This window comes from Poecilia mexicana, unplaced genomic scaffold (assembly GCF_051168715.1).
Source record: "Poecilia mexicana isolate PSO_F unplaced genomic scaffold, ASM5116871v1 scaffold_16, whole genome shotgun sequence".
Lineage (NCBI taxonomy): Eukaryota > Metazoa > Chordata > Actinopteri > Cyprinodontiformes > Poeciliidae > Poecilia > Poecilia mexicana.
This window is the reverse complement of record NW_028263385.1, coordinates 19,518,119-19,545,632: the sequence shown is the minus strand read 5'-3', so window position 1 is coordinate 19,545,632 and position 27,514 is coordinate 19,518,119. Positions and strand designations below refer to the sequence as shown.

The 27,514-nt window shown below is 38.4% G+C and overlaps 1 protein-coding gene across 2 annotated transcripts; it reads left to right on the top strand.

Annotated features, from left to right (window-relative positions):
• Nucleotides 1–240: 240 nt before the first annotated feature.
• On the top strand, nt 241–27,431 carry kcnn4 (potassium intermediate/small conductance calcium-activated channel, subfamily N, member 4). 2 transcript variants are annotated; one of them, XM_014989389.2, is made up of 9 exons: nt 242–804; nt 9,539–9,634; nt 11,593–12,029; nt 14,625–14,763; nt 19,429–19,539; nt 22,132–22,253; nt 23,370–23,439; nt 25,790–25,956; nt 26,115–27,431. In XM_014989389.2, exons 1-9 carry the CDS (start codon nt 409–411, stop codon nt 26,116–26,118), a joined length of 1,542 nt encoding a protein of 513 aa, XP_014844875.1. In that variant the 5' UTR covers nt 242–408; the 3' UTR covers nt 26,119–27,431. The 2 variants fall into 2 exon arrangements, with proteins under 2 accessions (XP_087870201.1, XP_014844875.1); XM_088014075.1 differs by lacking the exon at nt 26,115–27,431 and having other exon boundaries at nt 241–804; nt 25,790–25,960.
• The last annotated feature ends 83 nt before the right edge of the window (nt 27,432–27,514 follow it).

Sequence of the window (27,514 nt, the reverse complement as noted above, 5' to 3'; positions counted from 1 at the left end):
CCTTTGAAAAGTTTTATCTCCAAAAACATTTTCCTTCCACTTAAAAAGCACTATGTTTTATGTCCATTAGTCAAAATAAAACACGTTGCAGTTGGTTGTAATAAAAAAAAAAAAAAAGTTTGCTGCCTTTTTGGGTTTTAGTGTAAAGGGGCGTAGGAAACCTACAGAATACATCACGCATGAAGCTTACACCCTCGAGCGCACCAGCACGTGCTGACGCACGGTCTTGGAATAATAGGCAAATAAGTGCGCGCAGCCGCGAACTGTGCGCAGATGGCATCAGTGAGCGTAACCGCGCGTCGCCGGGTGCCTTCAGCATCACAGAGGAGACCAGGCGTTTCTGTGACTCCGTAACTCCGGCGAGCAACAAACAGGAGAAGGTCCCATGCGCAGCTCTCCCACCGGGCTATGCCTTCCCCTACTCGGGAGGACGGAGCAGCGGGGAGCGGCCAGGCGGAGGAGGGAGCAGCTCCAGCTGAAAGCCGAGGAGGGGACGGCCGAGGTCTGGTGTGCGCCCTGGAGATGGAGCTGACGAACCGCAGCCTGTCAAGCAAGATGGACTGCGTCAGCTGCGACGAGCTGATCAATCGAAACTGCGCGGACTCCCCAGAAGTTTCAGTGCCGCTGTCTGCCCTGGGGAAGCGGGTAACTCACATGGAGGGAGACGACCTGTGCAGGCTGATAGACAGAAAGTTTCTGATAGAGGACAAGAAACGCCTCTGCGCGCTGGCTTTGGGCACCGCTTTGGTGGGGATCTTGCTGATGATAATCCACGCCGAAATATGCCCCTATGTTTACGAACCGGTAGGTTGCACACACAGTCCACTACTATCAGATTTAGTCAAACTAATTTATGACAAAAATCTCTCATTTCTAATGATTTGCTTATTTTCCTAGTTTGGTTCTGACATTGCTTCCATTCTTTTTGCCCTGACTTTTACTTTACTCGGTAGGTTGAACTCATGTATATTAGGACAAAATAAAGGAATGTCCACCCTGCCTTGAACATATTGGAAAGCTAATGATGCTACATTTGCTTGAAAGTGTCACGTTATACTTTAGGCGACATCAAACAGACATTTGGTCTCTGAAATCCAGAGGAAGTACGCCGATCCAGGGAGAAAAACATAGCATTATAGAATCTGAATAACTTATGCAGTTCAAATATTCAGCTTCTTAAGATCTGAGTTTTGTAAATGTGGATATATTTGACTCTCACGTCAAGAAAACAGAAAAGCAAAAACAAACAACGTGCAATGGGTAAATGCTCCACTTTCACTATTGTGTTCAGTATTACATTCTGTTTTTGACTTGAAATGCAATCAAAACTGTTTAAAAAGTAAAAAAAAAAAAAAAAAAAAAAAAAAAATATATATATATATATATATATATATATATATATATATATATATATATATATGTGTGTGTGTGTACTTGCCAAATCTTTTCTGCCCTGACTTTATTGTAATTAGAGGGTTAATATAATATTGGATTAAAACGGGATGGCCAATATGGTATTAAAAATGTGTCACAAATAATTGGTTGTGTTTATTGCGGTCACAATAAAAAGTAATGACAATAGTTATTAGGAAGCTTGTTGTTTTTGGAAATAAGCCTATCAAATCACATGCAGAAAACAAATACTGTTCTAAAAGACAAAAGCTAAATCACCCTATCCTGGCTACTCCATTAGAATAGATTAGACTTTGTCAAGTTTCATAGTTAAGTGAAATTATATTGGTTCCTTTTCATTTGTACCGTAATTTATATGGGAATTAAAACATAAAATATAAAGTAGCTGAGCATTGAAAGAAATTAATTAATGATTAAATTAACAGTATAGGTACATAACAACATCCAATAGCACTGATACATTGTTTAATTTATCACCATTATTCATAGATTTTCTGCTGTTGGTAAATAATTTTGTATGAGGTGGAGCCATCAGAGGATTTATGGCGTTTGGACGTCTGACGATTTGTTGCAATCGGTATTTTAACTGCGCTGCTGAATAGTTGTTTTTAAGCCTATTTTGACAACACAATACTGATGCTCTCAGGAAACCATGGACTAACAGTAAAAGCAGAAGTTTTAGTGGTTTGGTAACATTGTCATTTAGTTTTATTCTTTTCACAGTATATTTTTCACATTCAAAATAGAAAATGTGATAATTGTCGTCCCCTAACCGAAACAGACGTGTTGTTTGATTGTGAAAGTATTTATTTCAGTCTTGCTTTCCCTAATTACTAAATAATACGATATTATCCTGGTCAGACAATGTCAGTTGTAGGAATAAAGTGCAAAGTAAAAAAAAGAAAAAACAACCCAGGAAAGTTAGATGGTAAGAGGTAGAACAAGTAGACAGAGGACAGAATGAGATGAGGGACAGAGGACAATGCCGCGAAACAGAAAGCAAATATCAGGTATAGTGTTCAATATTCCCAAAGTTTTCGCTACAGACGATTAAAAGTTGTGATACATTGACAGCAACAGAATGGAGGACCGTCAATAAAATCCATCATACTGGCAACTTTTAGACAAAATGAGTTTCAGATTGTAGGAGATATATTTGACTTCACCATATGATTAATCAGCCAAAAAAATTATAGGTTCAAACATAACTTTCTCTGTATTTTGTCATATGCCAAAGTTTCATGTGAACTGGACCAAAAACAGTAATCACAGACAAAAACAGCGTTAAAAATCTTGAGAACAGGATTAGAGTCTTCTCTCTGTAACTTTCAGAGAGGAAAAGCTTTCTGACTTGGTCCGTTTCGAGTCGAGAGACTTTGAGTTTTGTTTTTGACAAGTTTCAGTTTCAAAGATTATATTCAATGAAAAGAAGAAAAAAAAAAACACTCCTGAAAATCCACTTTAACTTTTTTTTTGCTCCTGCTGTCATACGGAGTTTCCTGATCAGCAGGCAACATAAACCCCATGCAGCTCGGCAGCAGACTCTGCACCTGGGCTTTGACCCCCTCTGACCCACTGATTACTGAGTCTGTTTCCAGATCTCCACTTTGGTAGCTCAGCCTGACATTAACATGCAGATCTCATTGGATAACAATGCCAGGCCACACAATCAACCAATTATTAACTCCCCCCCCCCTTCTCCCTCCCGTCCTCCACCCTCCACCTTCTTAGCAGCAACATGCCAACTCAACATGTGGAAAAAAGTTCTCATGCGAGCCGCAGAGCATCCGACCCCCTTCGTCCCGCGAAGCGGCGGTGATTGATTACAGTGTCGAAGGGCCCCACGTTTCCAGCAAACATCAGCCACACGTCTTTGAGTGACTCGGAGGAGGTGGGGACCCCTCGTACGCACCTGATGCATTCGTTGGGGGAGTTTGGAGCCGGAGACGTGACTGGCAAAAAAAAAAAAAAAAATCTGGCTTTTTTTTTCTTTTCCAGTTCAAAATGAACAGAGAACAGGTGTTATCCAATCATTTCTGAAAACAGTCGTAAAACCGCGGTGCCATGGAAATGTTGATGCACTGGAAAAGTGCTCTGTTGCACAGTTAAAATGTACTATTTTGGAGACTCGGCACAACTGATTTGAATGACTTATATAACCATTGTTACCCTCCATCTAAATACATTATATGATATCCAAGTCATGACTGAGAGCTTGATTGCCATGGCTCTTTGTCAGCAGCAACTACTTCACAATGCAGCGGATTTGCAGTGTCTTAGTCTTATTTTCTATAAAGCATACAACCTCATTTCTAAGTCTGCCGCAGCAGACTTCGGGACTGTTTTTTCAAAGATATCAGCAGCCCTCAAAGTTATATTTGAGCATACTTTTACATGGTTTTGCATGAAAACAGGTCTATTTAAGTCACATTTTTCCACATTTTACCTCTTCCCCTGCAGCAAGATTGTTAACAGCACTCCAGGCTATCTTTCCACATCATTTAGTTTATAATTATGGTGTTTGCATGACCAGTCTGAACAGTCTCTCTCCATCCCGACTTTGGCTGTGCGTCTCACAATGAGCGCGTGCTCCTGTTTGTGACCTCGTGTCATCTTTTCTTCTGGTTTCCTTTGAAAAGGCTTTTCAGGGTTTTAAACTCCACTGCAACTGACTGGCCGAGCAGACCTGACACGTTTCAGGGGGAAAGTGGATCATTTTGACTCAGACGCTTGTGATTCCAGACGTGTCGACTCACGGTCCTGAAGAAAATGAAAATTAAGGCGGAAACCAAAATCAGCCGCTTCAGATGTTGAAAACGTGCGACAGCTGCAGCAATGTCTGAGGCAGACATGACACACTGTTTACAACGCTTTGCAGGATAATCCATGTACCACTTGAACCTTCTCACATTTTTTTCACATTACACCCACAAGCTTTAATGCAATTTGTGATAGAGCAACACAATGTAATCCACGATTATATTGAAAAAGGTTTTCCATTTTTTTTGCAAAGAAAGTCTGAAACCTGTGGCATGCATATTTATTTAGCTTCCCTATAGAACCCCCTCCTGTAGCAATTGCTACCTACAGATTACTTCTATTTGCTAAATAGCATACTTTTCAGAGCATTTAGCAAAGTTGTATTTCGGGCTATCATCACATAGCCATGTATCACTTCCAAGTTGTACACTACAGTGTGCTTGTCGATCGCAAAGGTTGTGGCTGTGATGTGAGAAAACACAAAAAGTTCAAGGTGACGGAACCGCAATTTTTCAAAAACACTGTAATTAAAGGTATGCAAACGCAACCTGTGGTGAATCATGAATGTGTGGGGCCACATTAGGTCTGACAAAGGTACTACGATACGCACAACTAAACTGTAAATTCACACATTACCAAGAACATCATCTCAGTGATGGGGAGAATATTATGCTGTTCGATATTCAACAGGAGAATTCATCAAGATGTCATCCAAAGTGTCTTCGTATCTGCCGACACCTTTTCTTCCATATTGCATGAAGAAGCTGCTTTACAGCCTGTGATGCAAAAACAAGGTTCTCTGGGACGCCGTTCATTGCAAAGTTTATTAAATCATTTTTAATGTATAAGTTTTATTTATTTTTAGAAAAATGTTTTTTTTTTTTCTTTTTGGAAGATGTGGGAGCTTTTTAATTATGGTGTACATACTTATAAAATGTAGGTCAAATGTTGACTCTTTTGTAATACACCCACGGTTTTTAGAACCATAATGTCATTCAGTGTGAAAACATTTTTGCAAAATTAGCGAATCCTAGACCATTGTGTAACTTTGTGTCCCCCTTATTACAGATGAGTCTGTTCTTTAGTGGCACAGAACAACCGGAACGGGGCCGTGAGTCAGACCCGTCCCACATGTGGACAGCCGTCAGGGAGATTTTGCTGAACTGCATCTCAAAGCAAAGTGCAGAATTTATTCAAATGAGCTACAGCGCTCATTTGTGTTCATAAAAACAAAGCATATGCCTGAAGCTCTGAGCAGTGTTAGACTTCTGTTAAGGGTTAACTCCTACAGTGTTTACTGTAGACGTCTGCAGCACTAAGCTATGTTTGAGTTTTGAATTAGGCTTTTGGGGAGCGAGGGTGTAGGACAGAAAAAAGTTTGAAGAGTTTTTTTCTTTGCTTGCGTCTTTGCTTGACTATGTTGATGGTTAAGAACTCTCTTGAACATGAATGATAAAAATCTAAAATAATGTGCATGATAATTAATCTTAAAAAATATCCAGAAAATCACAGTCAGTTTTGGGAGTTGATACCTCAGATATCACTGCTTACACTTGTTTGTTCTGCTTTTAGTGGTTTGATTTTTTATTTTTTTTTAAGTCACGTGATTGGTGGTCACTCCTGCTTACAGTGGTTTGTCTTAATGCCTTTGACGGTTAACCCAAATTTGCTCTAGTCATTAAAAACACATTTTTTTTCTAAAAGAAAACATGTAGAGAAACTCAGCAAAGTGTTTGCTGCTGTTGTCTCTGTAACGGCACTCGGTGAAATGTTGAGCTTTTGTGAAATCTCCTAATTAGTTCTGGATGAGACGCAGACACGACGTGGACGCTACTGCGGAAACTGTGGAAAACAACATACCTTGCCAACGGACGTCACACACTACCACCAACACTCTCGGGCTTCACAGAGTTTGAAAGTTTGCAATTTTCTTTTTAAGCACAAACCACATCCTGTTTAAATCTTCCACCAAAGTTTCATCCTCTGCTTTGGGATGCATGACTCACGGGTAAAGGTGCCGTTTAACCTGCTGTCATGAAGCAGCGCGGCGAATCCCCGCTCGGCTCCTCCTTCGGCTCGCGAACTGACCTTAGCGTGTGCATCTGTGCCTCCAGCTGTCAGCTTCCTGCTGTGGAAAGTATTCCATTACAAGCATGCTGGTTTTAGCAGTTCAGTTCATTATACAATCATTTATTCCTTTTTTCATTAGAAACAATTATTGTAAATCTCTGCTCAAGCTTCACGTGGAAAGACGACGACCATAATGGCTCCTGTTGCGTTCTCTGAGCAGAAACAGAAGAACGATCAGCTCAACTTGTTCTTTTGTGAAGCTTTCAGATACTACAGGTAGATAATACGAGCGGAAACACCAGTAATGCAGAGCAATGATCCATAACACAGATCAATTCTTGCATTGTACAGGCAGAGGTGGAGTTTAGCAAGGCGTTACCTAGGAAGTAGCCAAATTGAACACTTTCTTTTTTTTTTTAAAGAAAATGTTTTGAAAACACAATATTTTTGCAGCATTTTATGTCTTCGGAGTTAAGTTTCCAAAGGCACATGAATATATCCACTGTGAGGCATTTTAATTGATTTAATTCATTCGAAACTATTTATTAACAATTAGAACTTTTCCACCGGAGATGTTCCAGTTTTTAACTATGACTGGTGCTGGAGCCAGTTCTGTAAAAGAACCGGTTTGCTTTTCCACCACTTGAGAGCCAAGACACAGCCACGTCATTAAGTCATTATCAACAATTCATTTATTCATTGCTTAATTCTCCCCAGTGTTTTGTTCAGTGTTTTTGTCAAGGTTTGCAGTGCGTGGAGAAAATTTATCGCCAGAAATAATACCATTTATTTCAGCAGCTCTATTAATATCACCAGCTCTGTTCAGGAATATGGCTCTACAATCAGTGCTGATCGGTTTAAATAATTAAAAGCAGGAGCTGAGCACAGCTTTCAGAGCAAAACTTATTAACACCACGTAAAGATAAAAAGCTGACGGAGTTAAAGGACCGAGTTGGACATCATTTCACTAATTGTAAACTAAACTGCAGGAAAACAGGAGACAGTAATCTGATGTTATTGTGATGCTATTTCGACATTTGGTCCGGAAGCTTTTGATGTTTAAATTTGAAGGATTGAAAAACAAAAGTAGCTCCAGAGTTTTAGACATCCTAACATTTTGATTGGCATCTCGTCTGGCCCAGTGGCGAAGCTGATTGCCGCTGAGGAACGCAGAAGCTTCTGGTCCTTCTACTGGATATTTTATTCAGTTTTTCAATATTTTCTTCCAGTCAATGTTTTATCTACCGAAGAAAACACTGATGTGGATAAGAAAACCATATTTTGTCTACAGATTCTACTGGGGACGATTAATGTCAATTTATCGTCGATACTGTTAAATGAAGCTGAATTGTTTTGGTTTCTTGACATGTGGAGCGATTGTCTTACTTTCTGATATTAGATTTAATTAAGTTATCCCGTTTGCAGGGATGCTTCAGGTTTACGCTTCTTTGCTGGAAAGCTGTCCTTTCTGCACTCTAAGAACTTTTTCCTTCTGTTTGTCCACATTCCCTTTTGGCAAACAGTAACTCCAGACTGTCAGATGAAAGAAGTTAATAATTTCCTCCTTTCTGCATATTGTTTTCAACAATGCTAATGGGCCGTTTGGGTCAACTGACACGTTAATTTCTAAGTATGTGATATCTTTAGATACACACTGCAACGTACTGCCACCGGGACACGCAGGCTTTTATTACAAATCGTACAATTTTCCAGACATGTGCAAACAGTTGAAGCACCAAACAGCTTAACAGTAACCATATGTTAGGTCATGTTTTCTGTCTGTCTTTAAAAAAAAAAAAGAAAATTTTAATCAGCCTCCATCACAGGCAACCTCAGCCTTCGAAATGCAATATATAAAGCTGTTGATATGTATGACCTGCCTTTCCCTCTTTTTCCACGCACATCAGAGGGAAAGTGATAAGATCACAAACTGGAAGGTTAACTTGACCTATACGGTTTTGGCTGCTTTTTAAAGACCCTAACACGCCCAGTTAGCAGTAAAAATAAAAGCAAAAAAAAGCAAAAGAAACAAAACAAAACAGGGAAATTAGAACAATCGCTCTGGGTTTTGGAGGTTTGAGGCTTTAAACATGATAAAGGTGCTTAAGCACACAAAACTCTTATGATTTATATCAAGAATTCAATGGTAATTTAGAAAATTAGAACAAAGAGGAAGTAAAATATGAATCATTTCTTTTGCTATTTTGTTGCAAAGTGGAAATCTTTTTCAGCGTACAATCCCAACTTTCAAAGTTCACATACCTCTGTTGACATCAGTGCTCTTTTGAGCTGGTCCAGTTGCATTTTCCGTTTTTATTCTAATTATTTGCATGTTAAATTCCTTCTTCAATAGTGTTTACTTGTATTCAGCAGCAAAATAGTGGAGTTATACATGAGGAATCTGTATGAATTTTAAGAACATTGACAAGAGTAAAACAAATGGAAGTGGGTTTGTAAAAAGGACCAAGGCAGACTGGAATGGTCCGATTTCATTCGGTTGTTACAAAAACCAAGTCGCCTGCTCGATGTGTTCAATGTCTCTACAATGCTTTATTACGCGCTACTTTAGCCAAGTTATTTTCAGGCAAAAGTACAAAGTATAACGAGCCCAGTGCAGAATAAATGACGGCCATCATTCCAATTGACATCAAGAGAAACATAAAAAGTACCAAGTTTCTGGCTGTCAGAGACAAGTTATTTGGACAAAAGTGGCTGGAAGATCACCAGTTAACTATTCAAGGTGCTGCATGGAGAATTCACTCATTTTACCAGCAACAAATATGCACAGGAACCAATCAGATGGAAATATTCAGACAAGTGATCTGATAATGACAGCCGTCATCCACAGCAGCATCAAATGCGTCTCATCCAGACTCTTTGGCTCTGACGTGTTCCTCCATCCGGAGGAACACACCTAGAATATATCAATGCAATATAACAAATACTTTGTTCTAAACAATGCTTTGCAGTAATATTTATAGCCACTGGACCAACAACAACTTGGCCATCAATGGACTCAAACGCATAAGGCCGAACACCTCAGAATCTATCTCAAAACATGAAAACCCCTTTCCACAGTCGGAGCCTCTTGCGATGTCACCAACCTTAATAAACTCAAAGCTAGATTGCCACTTATTTTAACTGCAGTGGAAATCTGCTTTTGTTATCAGCGTGTGTTTGTTAATGGAATAATAAACGGCACTAATAACTACGTAACAAAAACATTAAGGGAAACAAACTAAATGTCTTCTCCTCTTTCTTTGCTTAATCTTGTTCTGTTGTGTTGTCTTTGCAGGGATCAAAAGTGTCCTTGGTAATCAACTGCTCCATAAGCCTGTCCACTGGGTGTCTCCTCATCCTCATCATAGCCTTCCATTATAAGGACATCAGGGTGAGTTCCCCTCGTTTCCTCTCGCTGGTTGCTTTGTAATGAATGTTCACTTTTTTTAATGTTTGTTCCAAATTAGCTTGTTTTGTTTGAGGTCCCTCATGACAATTGTTTTTAAGGAGCTTCTGGTCCACTGGTGATAGCCTCAACAGTGTTTAGCTGCACTTCCTCTGCCGTATGAGTAAAAAGAGTCTGGATGGGAACACAACCCCACACGGAGGAGCATTGCGACCCGGCTGTGATGTCGTTCCAGTCCACATGGCTTGCTGTCGCAGTTTGTTTAGTCAGTGTACAAAAAGGGATTTGACTGAGGTTAAGCTGAGAAAACATTTTAGTCTTTGTCCTTAAACAGTTGCAGCATGCTTGTTCAGTGGAGAACTTTTAAAGGCAAAAACTGCGTTAGCAGCTGGCTGGGTTCGTATTCTCGCTTGCATCTGCCTGATAAACACGAGGCAAAGTGTGAGGAGGAGATAAGGGAGGGAAGGTTGCCAGTAGAACAAACCGTTTTAGAGACGTTACTGACGACAAATCCAGAAATGTAGGCGTCAGTGAAGGTGAGGCAATAATTTAAAGAGGAAAATCATGAAACTCAACAAAAAGCAACATAAAAAAATAAAGACGAAGGAAAGGGAGAGAACTGGAATCAGATATGAAGTAGGAGGCTGGATGTAATCTTATAACAGAGGAGAATAAAAATTAAACAAACCTCATTAGTCACAGTAAAAAAGCAAAGAACCACAGCAGGACTGTGGTTAAGTGAAAGCAAAAGTTGAATTAAGATGAAGAAAAACCCACAATCATAGCACAGCTGTGACGTCTTCCCCCCATCCGCCATAAACACGTTATGATTGTGTGTTTCTCTTCTTATATTAAACATAAAAACTCAGATGGAAGTCGGATCCCTGAACGAACAACTTTTTTCCACTTTATAGATAAAATTACGGCATCACATCGGATTCCTTTGCTGCGGGTTCTACTGCAAAATAGGCAAGATACTGTTTAAAAATAGAGTATTGGTTAAAAGTTTTAAATTACCCCTCATTTGAAGTTATTTTTGCTTCTTTTATGGTTGATTTTTCCTTCCTTTGTTTTTTATAGTACATTTTTTCTTGTTTGCTGCTGTAGTTCGTTTTGTTTCTTTGCTTTGCTGATACCTTTTTTACTGTATTTTGTTACTTTGTTACTCTGATTTTTGTTAGTTAGTTAGTTAGTTAGTTAGTTAGTTAGTTAGTTAGTTAGTTAGTTAGTTAGTTAGTTAGTTAGTTAGTTAGTTAGTTAGTTAGTTAGTTAGTTAGTTAGTTGCATTCTTTTTCCTGAAGCCCCTAAAGTCCATTTGGAAAAGTTTTTTTTTTTTTTGATAAAGAGACAAAAGACTTGAATCAGAAGTCTTTTTTTAAAACTGAATGAATCATAATTTGACAGAAAAAACAAAGTATCTTAAATATAGTTAGGGACTGAAATGAAATGTATTAGGAGGCTGCTAAAATCTAAAAAAAAAAATTATAAAAGACCTTCAGAAAGTGAGGAACTTTGGATCATGACCGCTGTAAAAGATTATAAGAGATCCTGCCTGAAAGTAAAATACTAAGAGATGACAAAATATTTTAGACTTTGCATGTTCTGCAAAAGCAAAACATTTTTATTCATTTCCAAGTGACCTTTTTTTTCTTTATAGGGCCTTAAATTTCTTCTAAAAATGCAAACCAATAATTTGCATGTTAGTTATTGTAGCAGCATTCTATAATGTCACATTATATTACACACACAGATCAGTAAGTTCATTGTAGTGTTTCAGAAACACTAAAAACACTCATTTCTCTTAAATGACTGACTACATGGCTGCTTGCAGGATCACCAGTAGATAGAGATTCTCACTAAGATCAAATATGAGCGAAAATCTGAAGTGCTGTGAATGTATGAGATTTTCACCAGTTTCTTTCTCTGTCTGCTCCTCCTTCTAGCTGTTCATCATTGATCACAAGGAGGTGGACTGGAGAATAGCTATAACAAGCCACAGGGTTCTTGTCATCACCCTGGAGCTGTTGGTTTGCGTCATCCATCCAGTTGGCTCGTACTGGGAGGTGAACTTCTACGCCAACTCCTCCTCCGCCGCTCCTCTCTGCATCTCCAGTCACCACGATAAGGCCCTGCTGGACATGGAGCTGCTGCTGTCCATGCTCATGTTCCTGCGCCTCTACCTGGTCCACAGAGCCATCCTGCTGCACAGCAAAGTGCTCCTGAGCGCCTCCTACAGGAGCATAGGCTCGCTCAACAACATCAACTTCACCTTTCGCTTTGTTCTCAAGGTACTGATGAACAAACACCCGGCACGAACGCTGCTGGTGTTTATCTTGCTTTTCTGGCTCACCGCGTCGTGGATGCTGACGCTGTGCGAGAGGTAAGAGAGATGAGTGTGTGTGTGTGTGTGTGAGTAGATTTGTGAAAAAGAACAAAAGCATGGCTGTGTTTTGTAACAGAAAATAAAACGTAATGGTAAATTTTATTCAGGTTTATTCTTAGTCTTATATGCCTTTACGAAACTTGTGGTTATTTTTCATTGATCAAAAGAAAGAACTGCCTCTTCCAACACTAATGTTTCAACATGCAAATGATCTCGTCTTTATTGAGTTCTGAAATCATGCAAATCTAACCTCAAGCCTGCAAAACCACACACCATAGATTCTGCTATGATAAGGCCAAACTACGAAGGGTTGTGACGAACTGAGATCGCCTCAAAAATCTTTGATACTAGCAAAATATAAATATCTATTATTTAAAGGGGGCAAAATTAATTTTGTTGGATTTGTTGAACTTACATTACAAATATTCCTTTATGCATTTTATTTGGATTTATGTGACAGACCAAGACAATGCAGTGCATAAATGTCACATCAAAGGAAAGTGATGCATGCTTTTAAAAAACCTTTATAAATAAAAATGGCACCACTTTTTACAGCACATAATAAGAGCAAAGTAAGATAATTTCTTGTTACATTACTCACACATTTGGGCGTAATTTCATGAGATGTGAAACAAGTTTAAAGTGTTACTAAACTAATTCCTCATCTCCAACCCATTACCAAAGTTAAGCTGTCAAATTCTTTTTCACTGCTGGAAATTGGGGCACTTGCAGATTTCCATGTCATATACTGACTTGCAACAACTCAGTATCTCAGGATTCCTGCTGCATGGCTGCTTGATGCACAGAGCTTTAGGTTTGGTTGCATCTGAGGGGAAATGCGTTGCTGATATTTGGCTGGAGATGAACCGACCCGGCTCGAGTCCAGCTGAGGACTTCAAGATCGTTCTAAAGTATCTAATCTGAAGCAAATACTGTGTCTGAAAAAGAGATCTCTCCTATGAAGTTTAATGAAAAATTCTCCCAAAATTCAAAGCTGTTAGGTCTAGAGTTAAGTATTTGAAATAATTCAATTGTTTAACTAATATAATTTGTTTCTAGATTTCTGGTTTGTGGTACTTTGAGTTAAAATTAATATGTGGAACAGTTCATAATGTTCTGTATTTGCCTGTATGGGATCACAGATTGGACTTGATTTTTAGATTTGACTTCATTTGAAAGACAAATTAAATTTTAATTAAGCACAGTTTGCTATAGCAGTAGTTTATAGAAAATGGTATAATCTTTGGTCACATAAAGTGAACTTCAGTTCCTTATTCATTACAATTAGTAATTTCATTGTTTTCTGTTCTTCTAAGAATATTGTTTTCTGTGTGAGTTAAAAAGCCTAAGTAATCCTCTGGCTGTCATGGTGTGAGGTCATTTGTATATTTAAAGCTTAATGAGAGGTCTTACCCAAAGCAATACTTGTTTTACTTGTCAAAAGTAACATTAGAGCTGAAAATAATAGATGCTTTGACCTCTAAATCGTTTCATAATGAACCGCTTTGCCAAATGTTCCCCACACTTGTTGCTACCTGCCACTTACAGGAGACAAACACAGTGTCATGCATACTTTTCCTTCAAATTGATGTGGACTTGAACATTTACAAGCACATGCCAACGCAGGAATTTTTTTCCTCTACCCTCTTTTCAAATTTGTCATGTGTCTTCAGATTGTTTGGAAATTGCCATACAACCTGTACCTTGGCTGATACCAACCCAAACAACAACAAAAAAAAAACAGACAGAAAAGATGCTTTTATACAGATAGTCCCAATTGCTGATGGGACTATCAGCAATTATAGTCCCATCAGTCATAGTTTTTTCTTACCTATGACTGTATGGACAGTAACTTTCTTTTTCTCTCTGTCGCCATTATACTTTGCATTTTTCATAATTCTTAAGGTATGTGCACTTGTTCTTTACAATGTCTTACTAGTTTATGATGGTAGTCGTTCCCTTCCTTCACTGATAAGAGAGTTTGATTAGTGAACCCTGCCTTTATTCAACATACAGGATTCTGTTTGCTCTAACATGAACACACACACAGAAAGTGATGGATTCCGATCGATTCTGTTATTTTCCGACTAATTTCATTCATGCAAATGTTCCTTAATGTGAGTCCAACTCAAACGGAGACAATAAACAGGATTATATTATCATATAGCATTACTGAGCATTCTGTAAATATTCATCAGGTCTGTATTTTCATTTGGTTCGAGATTGACTGAATAGTTTAACCTGTGTTACTTTAAAAAAAAAAAAAGGTGCATCTCTTCTGAAGGTCTTAAACTTGTTTTTTTTTCTCTTTTTTATTTTATCAGAGAAATTGATCAGCTGACAAATTCACAGAAGTCCACATGCATAAATTCTTCTTATAGATGTGTAAAACTCAGTTGATAGTTTTTATTTTTATTACATCCAAAATTACACATTTCCTTGTGATGGAAGGATTTTTTTTTTTTTTTAGGAATTTACAGATACGTGACATAAAAAAGAAAACAACTGTGAAAATATGACTGGCGATTATAATCAAAAATGATGATAGAAAGGTGAGCCCTCCGTCTCATCTCTCCATCCTCTCATTTGCAGGCGGTCCGAGTCGCTGACGACAGGCCAAATGGACACTGCCTTGTGGCTCATCGCCATCACCTTCCTCACTGTGGGCTACGGAGACGTTGCACCCAAGACCAGCTGTGGCAAAGGGGTGTGTCTCTTTACCGGTGTCATGGTAAATAGATTAATTTCTTCTTGAGATAATGTGCCGTATGATAAATTCAGGAGGCTTAAAATGATTAAAACAAAACTGCAGTACTGTGGTTCTTGTCCACTGGTTGTTGTATTTGTTCCAGAAGAGCTAAAGTGATGCTTGACTTGACGAGCTTGAGGCGTGGCGATGTCTTATCTGTTTCACTTCTCTGTTTATTAAAAATAAAACCACTTCTAGCTTCTGATTTGCGCCGATAATTAGCCTGATAGTTATCAATGTGCTGATTCAGTTGGTCATGCTGCTCTTCTCCAGCCATCTTCCTTCAACTTCCTTTGCTTTCGCATGAGCCCATTGCAAAAAAAAAATACACTATACGACCACACTGGTTAATCTAACCAGTGACATTTTGGTAATTTTATACTCATTTTCTAACATTTTAATTTTATTTTAAAATGTTAGGGAAAAAAGTCGATTGATCCAATTTAGTCAGCGATGCCTTTAGTTGCGAAAGATGTGAGCTTGTTGAGTCAGGAGCTTGTTGAAAGTAGGATTTGTAAAAAGAGTTTAGCTGCAGTAACAAGTTTTTCTCTGAAGGCTGAGCATAATGCGAGCAAAAACGTAAAGAGGGATTTGTATGAGATCTGTAAAAAAATATGAAAAGCTGAAATAAACAGAAGTAGTTGAAGGCTATGACTACATTTTAGAGCGTAATAGTGTTTCTAGATGAAAGTATGTGGAAGTATTAAGCTGTGAAAGTGTGCAAGTGTTTTTTTGCTGAATTTTTCTGAAATTATGGGATTTTCCATTCATTTCAAGGGGACTCGAGGTGACAACAAAAAGCTGAATATTACATAAACCATGGTAGATATCAATATGTAAAAACATAGCAGTGAATGTAGTTAAGTGGTACGGAAAAAAGTGGAGGAACTCAAGGGTGAGAACGCCTGCAGTAGACTTTCACAAATAAAGAAAAACCTTCGTTTGAAGTGATTTTACTCAGTAAAAGAACCGTCCACAGTATCAAGTCATTGTTTTTACAAAATCACCACAATCCTATTTTGCATTAATGCAGTTTTGTTGAATTCATTCTTCACCAATAATGACTCTTTTAATTAGCAATACAGGATGTCCTTTTTCCACCAGGGTAGAAAATGTAACATCATTTTCTAAAGCAGAAGGGATTTTTTTTTAGCCACTAAAAAAAAGACAGATGAATGTGCCAAGTAGTATAATCACCTTATTCCTCTGAATTGTTTTGTTGTGTAAGACACAAATAATTAATAGAGATTAAAATGAAAAAAAAAAATCTGATTCCTTTATTGCTTTCTTGATATGTCATTTATCCAGCTATACTCAGGCTAAATGTATTGCAAAGAATCTGCAACACAACCTGAATAACAGCCTGGAAGGCCAAACCAATCATTCAGATGTATCCTAGCATTGTACAGGCTTCTGTGCTGACCAGCTTTAGAAATGCACATAAAACAATTTCCTCTTTGAAAAGTTTTAACGGCATGTCCTCTTCACTTTTCACCTTGTAGCTTTTGTCTGGCATTAGAGTATAAAACTCTGCCATACTGCAACTTGCACATGTGTTAATTTAATTAGCATAATTAATGTGACAGTTTTGCAATATAGATATGTATGTTTTACCTCCTCGTTCAGTTTTTGCAATAGATCCTTTCATCTGTTTTGCTGGGACTCAAACTAAATATTTTCAGCTTTGTTCCAGGTTTCTTAGATTTATTCTTCTCTGGTTTGTTTCACTCCTTCCTTGCTCCGTTACAGAACATTTCCCCCCTTTTTCTGTCTGATTTTTCCTATTTCATTTGGAATTGGTCTTTGAATGTCTTTTTTTTTTGGCAGTGTATTTATTCTGTGCTTGGAAACCAGCTTTCTTGGATACATAAGGCTTCTGCCATGAATGCATTTACTGCAGCATGCTTCCCAGCTGTAAGTTAGCTCACTGTGGAGGAGGACACCAAACATATGAAGTATTGTTGCTTTGCTCCACACATGGTCTACAGTTAGCTGTCTTTTTCTCATCTCAGGGAACAAATTAAAGGGTCCCAGAAAGCAATGCAGCTCAATAGTCTGTTAATACTATATGATCTTATTCTTAAACATTTTCACATTTTGTCATGTCACAGCCACAAATTGAAAGTATCTTAATAGGAGTTTACAATAAAAGAAGTATGATTTTGAAGTGAAAGCAAAATAATCTATGATTTTCAACATTTTACTCATAAAAACACGATTCGCTGGGTGAGTCAGTACTTTCTAGAAGCACCATTTGCTTCTATTGTCAAAAATCTTTGCTTATCTAGTGATAGAAGTCAAGCTCAGTTTCATGTGTTTAACATCATATTTCCAAATCCTGCTATAAATTAGCCATTAAATTTAGGCCTGGACTTTGACTGGACCGTTCTAACACAAGAATATACTTTGATGTAAATCATTTCTCTGTGGTTCTGGCTGTAAGTGGACTGTCAAACTTCTTCCCCAAGCTTGCAGTCTTTCTACGCCGGGTTTTCTTCCAGAATGGCTTCGTATTTATCCTCATTCATCCTTCAGCAACTCTGACGAGCTTCCCTGTCCTCGTTAAAGGGAAGCATCCCCACATCATGATCTTTCGGTTATCATGTTTTGTAGTTAATATTTTGCGTTCGGACTGATGTCACATGTTAGTTTGGTGCCATGCATAATGATTAATATGGAGACTGGAAGGTTTTTTTGTTTTACTTATCTGAGCAGATCAGCTTCTTCCATGATTGTTGTGGTGTCCCTTACATGGCTTCAGCCAAACTTAGAATAGGATGTCTTTTAGCTTTCTAAAAATAAAAGGTTTATGCTTGCTATTTTCCTGAAAAGGTCAGATTTATGAAGTTTCCTAACAGTAGTCGTGTTAACAGATTCTTTCACAGGAACATGGCAGCTCCTCCAGAGTTATTAATCTGGACCTTCGGGTTGCTGACAGGAGATGTATGCTCTCTTGTCTATTTGGTTTACATGGGGATAGCTTCATAAGTTTGGGTTGTGCCACACTTTTTCAGTTAGCAGATGGCGGGTTGAACAGCGCTCTGTGAGACCCTCAGTGGTTTGGATGTTGTTTTATAGCCTAAATATGTTTAGATCAACTTTATCTCTTCCTTGTCTGCTGTGCTCTTTGGTCTCCGTCGACATGTTTGTTCACTGATGTTCTCTAACAAACCTCTTAGCCATTAACAGCTGGATTTATTCAAATCACATTGCACACACCTGGATTCTGAAAGAGGGAGTTGCACTGGATCTGGGGTAGCAGAGTAGAGGGGGCTGACAGACTGTCCACACCACACTTTTCAGGTTTTTATTTGTAAAATATTCCCAAAATCACTCATATATTTTCTTCCAAATCAGGCAAGGCTTTGTATTCTCTTGTACATCACATAAAATCCCAGCTAATTTTGAAGACCGTGGCTGTAACTTGACAAAACGTGAAAAGGTTAAAAGGGGTGGGATTAATGTGTTTTTTGTTTGTTTGTTTTTCTTTTATACAAAGAGAACTAAAGCTAATGTTCCTATGACAGCAGGTGTTCAGAAAGGTCAGGAACAAAGTTAAAGATTAAATACATATGTGTAATAAAACAAGAAGACGGTACAGCAAGACAAACATTAAGTCACTGACGATGAGGTGTGGCGGATTCTGAAAAAGCGACACACTTCTCTGCCACCCTGAATTCAAGTCAAACCAGATCAGAATCCCTGTGCTGGTTCTGGTTGTGTTTAGACACCTTTGTGACAGAGTGGAAAACAACCACTCTGTATCTCATATTTCTCCATCTGCCTTGTTTTATACGTTTCCACTAAAAGAGAAAACTTTCCACCATATCCATTTTTACCAGGTTTATTGCATTTGGCACCGCTACAGCAGGAGGGTGTGCAAACCTGTGGCCACAGTTAGAAAAAAAGAATTTTTTCCGACTCCCAGCGGGAAAGGCCTGGGAGTTATAGGTAGTGATGCTCACACCTGTAATATGGCTGGAAGCTACTCTGCTCAGCACTCCTGCATAAGATCGGACTGCAGCTGTTTCCAGGGGTTGACAACTGTGTGTACAGTCTGTCGCTGTGTGTAGACGGATCCGATGAAAGGGCTTCTACCTCCGGGGTTTCACAAACGATGTAATGATGGATGTTTGGTGGCTGCTGAAATACAGAATAAACATCTTTCAAAAGTCTGCCTGAACGTTTCTTATGATCATTCTTTGTCTGTTCTTCTTTCTCTCTCTCTCTGTTGCAAGCCAAAAAGCAGAACACCAGGTAAAAACTGGTTAACTCCTATTAACTACTGTGGACATGAGCTCAGTGCATTGCTGTATGTCTCTGTTCTGTTTTGTGTTTGTGAATGGATTTTTGGAAAACTGCAGATCCCTTGTCCCTTGTAATAGCAAGTTATTCTCAGAGGAAACCACACAATTCTGTTTACCTACAGAACTTCTCTTTTCATAAATGTAACATGATTTATTAGTAAGATACGAGGATCAACATCAACTTCAATGACTAGCTCATTTCCTTTGAGGGTAGCATCCCAAATACTAACATGGTAAAGTTACCATCATTTTAATGGCTTGGTGTTCTGACAAAACTTAAATTATTAACTGAGGTTCTGTAGTGAAACCAGCGCTAAATGTTCTTGTTTCTGGGTTTCAGGGTGTTGCCTGCACTGCTATGCTGGTGGCCATCGTTACCGAGAAGCTGGCGCTGAACAAAGGAGAGAAGCATGTGCACTTCTTCATGATGGACATCCAGATTTCTAAAAGGGTCGGTTTTAACTCTCCTTCAGCAAATGTGTTCAAACATTGAGCGTATAATAAAGCAGCAGCAAAAAAAAAAGAAAACAAAACGCTGAGAGCCAGCGGTGCCACTGCAGCGTGTTGTAGTGGCCCAGAGGGTTGCTTTTTATTGAAATGACACTGTAAATTATTATTAGGTTATTAAGAACAAAATGTTTAATGATCCTTAAAAACTACATTTTTAAGCATTGTTTAAGACATAATTAAGAAAGAAAATGTGTAAGTCATAATTTATAGATTGAACTAATTTCATGTGAATTTTACCCCTATTCATACTATTCAAAGTTAATTTAATGAAAACAGCCGGTTCCCCTTTCCACATTTCTTAAAACCAAGAATTATTGTTTTTCTTCTTCTATTCATCATTTAATCTACCGTTTTCTTTATCCCTTTATGTTCCCGATGAGGAGAAGATATGTAACCTACCCAAAACTTATGTATCCAAAACTTGAGATAATGCACTAAAAGGAACATTGTGTCTGTCTTTTTAGTTGTTGTCAGCATCATGGGAACATTGTGTTTTAATGCTACTGTAAATCCAGATAAGTTTGTCCTGAACTTTTTTATTTACAAGGCAATGTTTTTAACAAGAAAAGACTGATTCAGCTAAAGCACAAACACATCTGTTCATTTGATAGGAATTGATTCAGTCGCAAAAAGTTTTACGAAAATCCTCCAACAACTTTTAATCTACAAAACTGCTCTGAACTACAAAATGTGTTTAAATAATTTTGACCAAAGGTATTGTCTCTTTAAAAACTAATCAGATATATAAGAAAAATCAATACAAGACCCCTAAAATGATCCTACACCCATTAGGATCATTTTACACTAATATATTAAAGTTTCGGGAAGCATGCGTCATCATTCTGCTTTCGTAACTTTTCTATTCCCTAATTGATACACACATGAGAACAGGATAGTGTGAGGGGGGGATAAGGGAGGACGATGAGGCCTGCCAAGTTCTTTAGAGCTCTTTCAAGGCGTCAAACAGAGGAAATAATCTTATCTCTGACAGGAAAGAAGCTTCAGGCAGTTCAGGTCGGAGCAGGACGGACAGGAAACTTAGCTTACTCTGGTGTTTCTGTTAAACGTGGCCTGCAGAGGAATTTGAAAAGTGGAAGCATGTATTTAAATTGTTGCTTGGTTAGAAATCAGAATTTTAATTCAAAGGGACTGATTTAAGACCCCAAGTTGAAGAAAATGCAGATTTATGACATCATAGTGTTAGCATCTGCTTAGGCTTTCGAAGAAGAGCTATTTCTCCTCGCCACATGCAGTAGCGGCACTGTTTGGAGACTAGAACCATTTCCTCTCCTCTCGTGGCTGCATCCTGTCTCTAGGTGCATCTCTGTGCGTGCGCATGCATCCTTCAGAGCTATCACTAAAGGGAACAAGGGAAGACATCCGGATGCGGACACTGACAGGCTTTATTAATAACCACTGCAGCAGGGCCGGAGTGACATCACAACGGGGCAGTTGTAGCGATTTGTGTCGGAAAACAAGCTGGACGCAAATAGAATCACAGGGAAGAGTGTTGCAAGACCCGAATACGGGCCGTTGGGTCTTGTGACATTAAGAAGTTTAAGTTATGGTTCTGAAATGCTCACGAAAGAGAGAAAGTGTGAAACAGGAAAGACTATCTGAATTTAATCAGCTGCCTTAGATGCTTTTATGTCCTTTCTAAAAGATATGAGGAAACTGCTTAGCGTATTGGCCAACAGAGTGTTTCGTGAAAGTCATAATAGAACTGCATGGTGTTGACATTTTATGTCATAGACTGTAACAAATTAGTGCTTAGTGGGGAAATAGAAGGACAATTATTAATGTTTTTCATATTCTCTACAAATAAGGGAGAGGAGCAGCTAAATGGTAGCTTTGAAGGAGCTGCAGAAACCCAAAGCTCAGAATCTGTTGACATTAATGGATGAAGGTAACTACAAGACAGTCCTGTAATTTATCCTGAGGCTGCGAAAGGCTCGGGACAAAGTTTTAGTCCTCAAGTGTTGTTGTCCTGCAATTTCTAGGTGTGTCCCTGTTCGGACAAAACTGAGGTGGTGATTTTCTGCAAGGTACTGTTAAAGAACTAATTATATAATTTAGGAGTGTTAAAACCGTAAGGATACAGAGCACTGACTGTCGGGGACTGAAGACTTTCTTGTGTGGATGAAATCATATTCATGAATTATAGTAGCTCAGATCTAAATCCAGTCTGAAACGTTTTGTAAGATCTGAAAATTGCTTCTGTGTCCAGTCTCACTTTGCTTGAACTACTTTGCGAAGAGATGAGGGGAAAAAAATCACTTTCTAGTGAACATATACACACTTTTTGAATCACATTTCTTTATAAACAAATGGGAAAATTATGTATCGCTTTCCTTCTTCACTGTTCACAATTATGCACTACATTGTGTTGGTCCCACTGAATATATTGAGGTTTGTGATTGACACTTAGAAATGTGGGACAGTTAAAGTGGTTTCAATGTGTTGTGCAACATGTTAAAGATGGACTGACGTTATCTTGACGATCTTATCATTTTGTCTCTGCGTTCTAATACAGATCCGGCATGCCGCCGCTAATGTTCTGAGAGAATGCTGGCTGCTGCACCGTGCTAGCCCGGCGAAGGGCAGCCGGGACGAGCATCGACGACACCAGCGATGTCTTCTGGAAGCCATCAGAGTGTGAGTGTGTTTAAACCTGGGCAAGAGCTACAGGATGGTGGCATTTGTATGCCTTGCAGTGTGTACTTTATGGACCATTAACTTTGTGTCATTAGCCATTGCATTGCAGTCCCCAACTGCAATGGCTAATTGAGATTACCAATGAGTTTGACTTGCAAGTCTGGTGTTAGCGGGACATGAGTGAACAGGAACACACTCTTCTTTTGTGGCCAAGTCAAAGTTCCTGCTAGCAAGTGACCGATTAAAATCGTTATCGGTAAAACATTCGTCCCTAAAGATCCACTAGTCAATAATACACTGAACACAAGTCGCTATGTTGAGACAACTTCGAAGTTTTGTATTCCTTGTAAATATGGAATCCCCGAACTCCAAGAACAAGTGGATTGCACAAGCCAGGAAGTTCAGAAGTGTGATTAAGAGCTCCATTATTCTGTCAACAGGAATACATGTGTGAGGGCGCTCTGCGTTAGCCTGCATGGAAGGGCCTGTGCTTCCTGTTTCAAACTGGGCTGAACCATTACAAATAAACACCCTGTGGAAAGTATGAGAGCGGGAGGAACCTCCACACCTCGGGAATTACTGTCTACTGTAATGAGACTCCATCACCTCATTATGTTCTCGGCCGCCAAGCACCGATCGCAATATTGGTTTCCATAAATCTGTTTTCTTTGTACTTCTGCTTTCGTCCATCTGTGGAGCTAAATTTATCCGTTTTCCGCCCCTGGCAATGTTTTACAGCTGTTTAACAAACTCAGCATGACCCTCTCCGCGCTGATTAGTGGAATACTCGTCAGCATATTCTTTCCCCAAACCGGACCGTCTTGTGCCAGGACTGGTATATTTGTCCAAAATTGGGACGCTGTGTCTTTAGATGAGCAATCTAGATCGCTAACTGGAGCTTTTAGATCCAAAACATGATATAATTGGCTTTAGATAAGGACTTTGAATCCAAAAGAGTTTCTTTGTGCCATAGAAATGACTAATTTGATCCACTTCTGTCTCTATGGGCAGCACATTGAATCATAAAATACAAAGGTGCTTATGTTTCAAATACCTCTACATGACTGATGTCTAACAAACATGGTTTTTATTATTATTATTATTATTCCTCTACAGATTTCGACATTTACGCCTCAAACAAAGAAAACTGAGAGACTATGTCAGTGAGATGGTGGACCTCCCAAAGGTAAATGCCAGCTAGAACATTCAGTAACTGTTTCACATCAAAGATATAAGAAACAACACATTTATCTACTTTTCTTTCATTCTAATCAGGGTTCAGATGCTTTTTGGGAGAATTATGTAAAACAGAGAAACACTAATGTACAGTTTTATACAGTGCATTTGATTGAGTTACATGGAAAATAAGCTGAGGGTTAAACAGCCCACAAGTATGGAAACTTGCAATTCAGTCTGCAGCTGGCTGTTTAGCTCTACGGAAGATATTCAGTGAAATCAGTTCACTGTATTCTTTACTCACTGAAATCTGCTTAACATCATTCCTTCAAAGCACAGAACCAGAGGAAAATACTAAAACAACCTCAACAATAAGGCACAGAAAGAAAACATTACAACCTGATTGCAAAAATAAGTAGGTGGATCTCATTAAATTAAAATTTAACTGAAAGGGTGTTTCAGTAATTCAGTTAAAAAAACATTAAACACAGACCCATTGCACACAAAGTTATATATTGCAAGCATATTTTTGTGTTGTGATCTTGAAATTCTGCTTCCGAAATGAATATTGTGTAAGATCAAAGAAAAAAAAAAAAGGTTTTTAATACAGAAATATCAGCTTACTGAAAAGTATGAATGTACTTTGTATTATATAATGGACCTAGTATTTAGTTGAGGCTCATTTTGTATGAATTACTGCATCAGTGCAGCTTGGCAGGAAGGAGATCAGTCTGAAGCTCAGCTGAGGTGTTAAGGAAGTCCAGGTTGTCATAGCAACCTGGACCTCAGCTCATTAGCATTGTTGAATCTGATGTTTCTTTCTCGTGGTCTGTGTGGGTGCTTTTCAGTCAAGCACTGTGATACGGTGGTAATTTAACCAGCTATCGGTACTTTTGGTAGAGTGGGCATGTGCCAAGTCCTGCTGGAAAACAAAATTAGCATCTCCATAAAACTTGTCAGCAGGGGGAAGCATGAAGCACTCCAGTCCATGTCTTGGATACGTCTGTGTGGTGGCTGCCAGTCACCACTCCAGCCGCATTGCAACACTTCTTTGTTTCTCCCAAACTCTTAAATGGACTTTGCTGCTGCTTTTGCACCCTTTTGACCTAAATTTCTTCCTTCCACTGAACTATTTATTGACATGCTTGGATAAAGCTCTCTGCGAGTAGCAAATTCCTTTAGCAGGGATCTTTCATAGCTTACTTTCCTTCTGAAGGACTCAGTGACTGTCTGCTGGACAATTGCCAGGTTAGCTAAAACATTTCTGTAATATCAACAATTCTGATAAATAAAATTTTAGGTTTTTGATCTAGCTTTAAGCTACAACGATCAACATGAACAGAAGTAAAAACAGAAACTATCTCATGTTGTGTAAACTACAGATTATGAGATTCACTTTTAAAACTGAAATAAATCAACTTGTTTTTTTTTAAAATCAAATTCCAATTTAATGAGATGGGGATGCATTAATGTTTCCACCTTTCATGTTACAACTCTCTTCCAAAATTAATTAAATTCATCCTTCTCCCCCACACCCATTAAAACTCCACATACTTTATTAGGTCAACGTGACATTTTTAAAAATATATTTAAAATTCTAAGCTCAGAAATCACACTCATTTACATAATACGTTTAGCTCTTGCAAATGACAAGATTTGAAAAGAAAAAAAAAACAAAAAAAAAACAAATAAAGTCTGGTGTTCATCTCAAAGAGTTAAATTTTCCTCTAATCAGACCAGAAAGTTTTGTCTCGTGGCCTGATAATCCTTCACGTCTTTTTAGAAACTCCAGCTGGACAGCTATGTGCCGTTTACGAAGGAGTGGCTTTTGTCTGGACGCTCTACCAGGACTTACTGGTGGATTGCTTTTTGGTCATTAAAACATGAAACCAGCTAGATTGTGGTGGAGAAAAAGTTAGCATCTCCATAAAGGTTGTCATAGTTGCTTGTGCAACTTATTTTCCCTCCACTCAACTTTCTATGAACATGCTTGAATACAGTCCTCTGTATACAGCCACCTTCTTCAGCAGTGGTCATTTGTCACTGGGTCTATTTGCAACTCTCAACCCATTAGTCTTCCCACTGAGTTTGTAGTAGTTTGACCACTGCTTACATGACTCATTCATCAATACACGTGTGGATGCTCTTCAAAATCCTTTAGAAGCAAATGAATTAAGTTTTAGAAACATCTAATTGCAAAAAAGAAATTACATTCTCTTTAGGTGGGGTTGAATTTACTCCATTTTGGAATAACAAAATGTGGAGAGAGTGAAGCACTGAAGTTTTATATTACAGTATTGTTCTGTTTGTTTTATTTGAAAAACAAAAGTGCATTTGCTTTGTACACTGGTCTCCATCAGATGCAGATGATCATGTGTGACCTCAGCGCCAACTGGAACAACTCCTATCGAGAGCTGGAGCAGAGGATTCTCTTCATGGAGCAGAAGCTGGACGAGCTGACTCGCTGCTTCCAGCAGACCTCAGAGCTGCTATTTGAGGTCCTTCGTCACCGAAACCCTGAGATCAGGTAAGCAGCACTTACAGCAGCAGCTTGTGATGATGCTGCTGCTGCACAGATCTGCTGATAACACACAGACGGCAGGATGTGGTAGCTGAGCTGAAGTGAAATGTTCCAGCTTTGGTAGAAAGTAGAAGGTTTTTTCACCGTATTTCCTCCTTTTGCAGGTGACATGGCTGCAAGCACTTTTTTTTCTCCTACATGTCGGTGTCTGCAGCATTTCCGTCTGCAGCGCCTTCAAATCCTGGCTGCCCAGAGCTGCTGGAGAACTGCTTCAGCAAACATCTCATCCACTGGCTCGGCGTTGCACATGTCGCTCTGTGACTCATTCTGTAAAGTTACAGATGAATTACATCTTCAGAAAGAGGGACTGTCATTTTTGGGAAGTCTGTTGTGCTGTGTGACAAATGTATTTGTGACTGTGCACAAAGAACTGATCTAAACGAACTGTAGATTACATTATATCATCAAAGTTTGTCTAAACAGACTTTTTTTTAATGAATAATTAATACTACATTATTCCTGTGGAATTTGAGATATTTTTAGTTCTATTTTATTTTTTTGTGGTAATTTCTATATAATTCTCTCAAGGTTTTAGGAAAACCTCAAATTGCTTTTTTCTTTCTTGTTGTTTACTGGTTATTTCAGTTCTTTCTGTTTGCAAACACTTAAATTTTGACATAATTTCTAACATGTGCTATGGTTTTATAATTTTTTCTTGGACCGGTGATCCGGAGCCATTGCTCTAACATATGCATTCCAGAACACAAAATGCAAGATTAATTATGATTAATCTCCCAAGTCTTGATTAATCATCAAGACTTGGGAGAAAATATTTATTTATTATTTTTGACATAAATCAGTAGGAACATAGAATACTAATATTATCTAATGAGAAGTTTGGCTTAGAACTGCCTGAGTAACTCGATGGCTCCATCTAGTGGTCAAATGTTAACTAAGCAACGTGTTTATTCCCGTTGAACTTCAAAATAATGAATCCAGGTCAGCTTGTTCCTTCCCCAATTTGTTCAAATGTTTTTCCTAGAAGTTTTTACCTAAAAAAAATTTGAGTTGGGAGGCTTATTATGTCTCTAACAATTTTGAAACAACAAAGCACAAAAGTTTCCTTATAATCCAGCAATACATTGTTATTTCGCTGCTTTCTTGTCATGTGAACAAAGTTAAATAATTTCTCTTTCAAAACCTACAAAGCAGATGTATGAAGTCTGGACTGATTTATCCTATGTTAAATAAAGATTTTCTAGACTGTACTTTTTTTTTGAAGTCATAGTATGATTATGTCGTTATGATTTGCTAATTCACTTGACAAGTTATCCAATATTGTAACAACCTGAAAAAATTCTACTTATACAAAACAAAAACAATTATCAACCTGCTTTTCTTCAGTATTAATTATTACTAATGGATAAACTGGATGTGTTATTGAAATACTTAAATAACAAAAAATAAAAACAAAAAAGTTACCAAGTGTTTTACTGGGGAACTTAATTTAAATCAGTTTACTTTGAACTATTTGGATGTGAAGAAAAGTGAATAGAAAGTATGC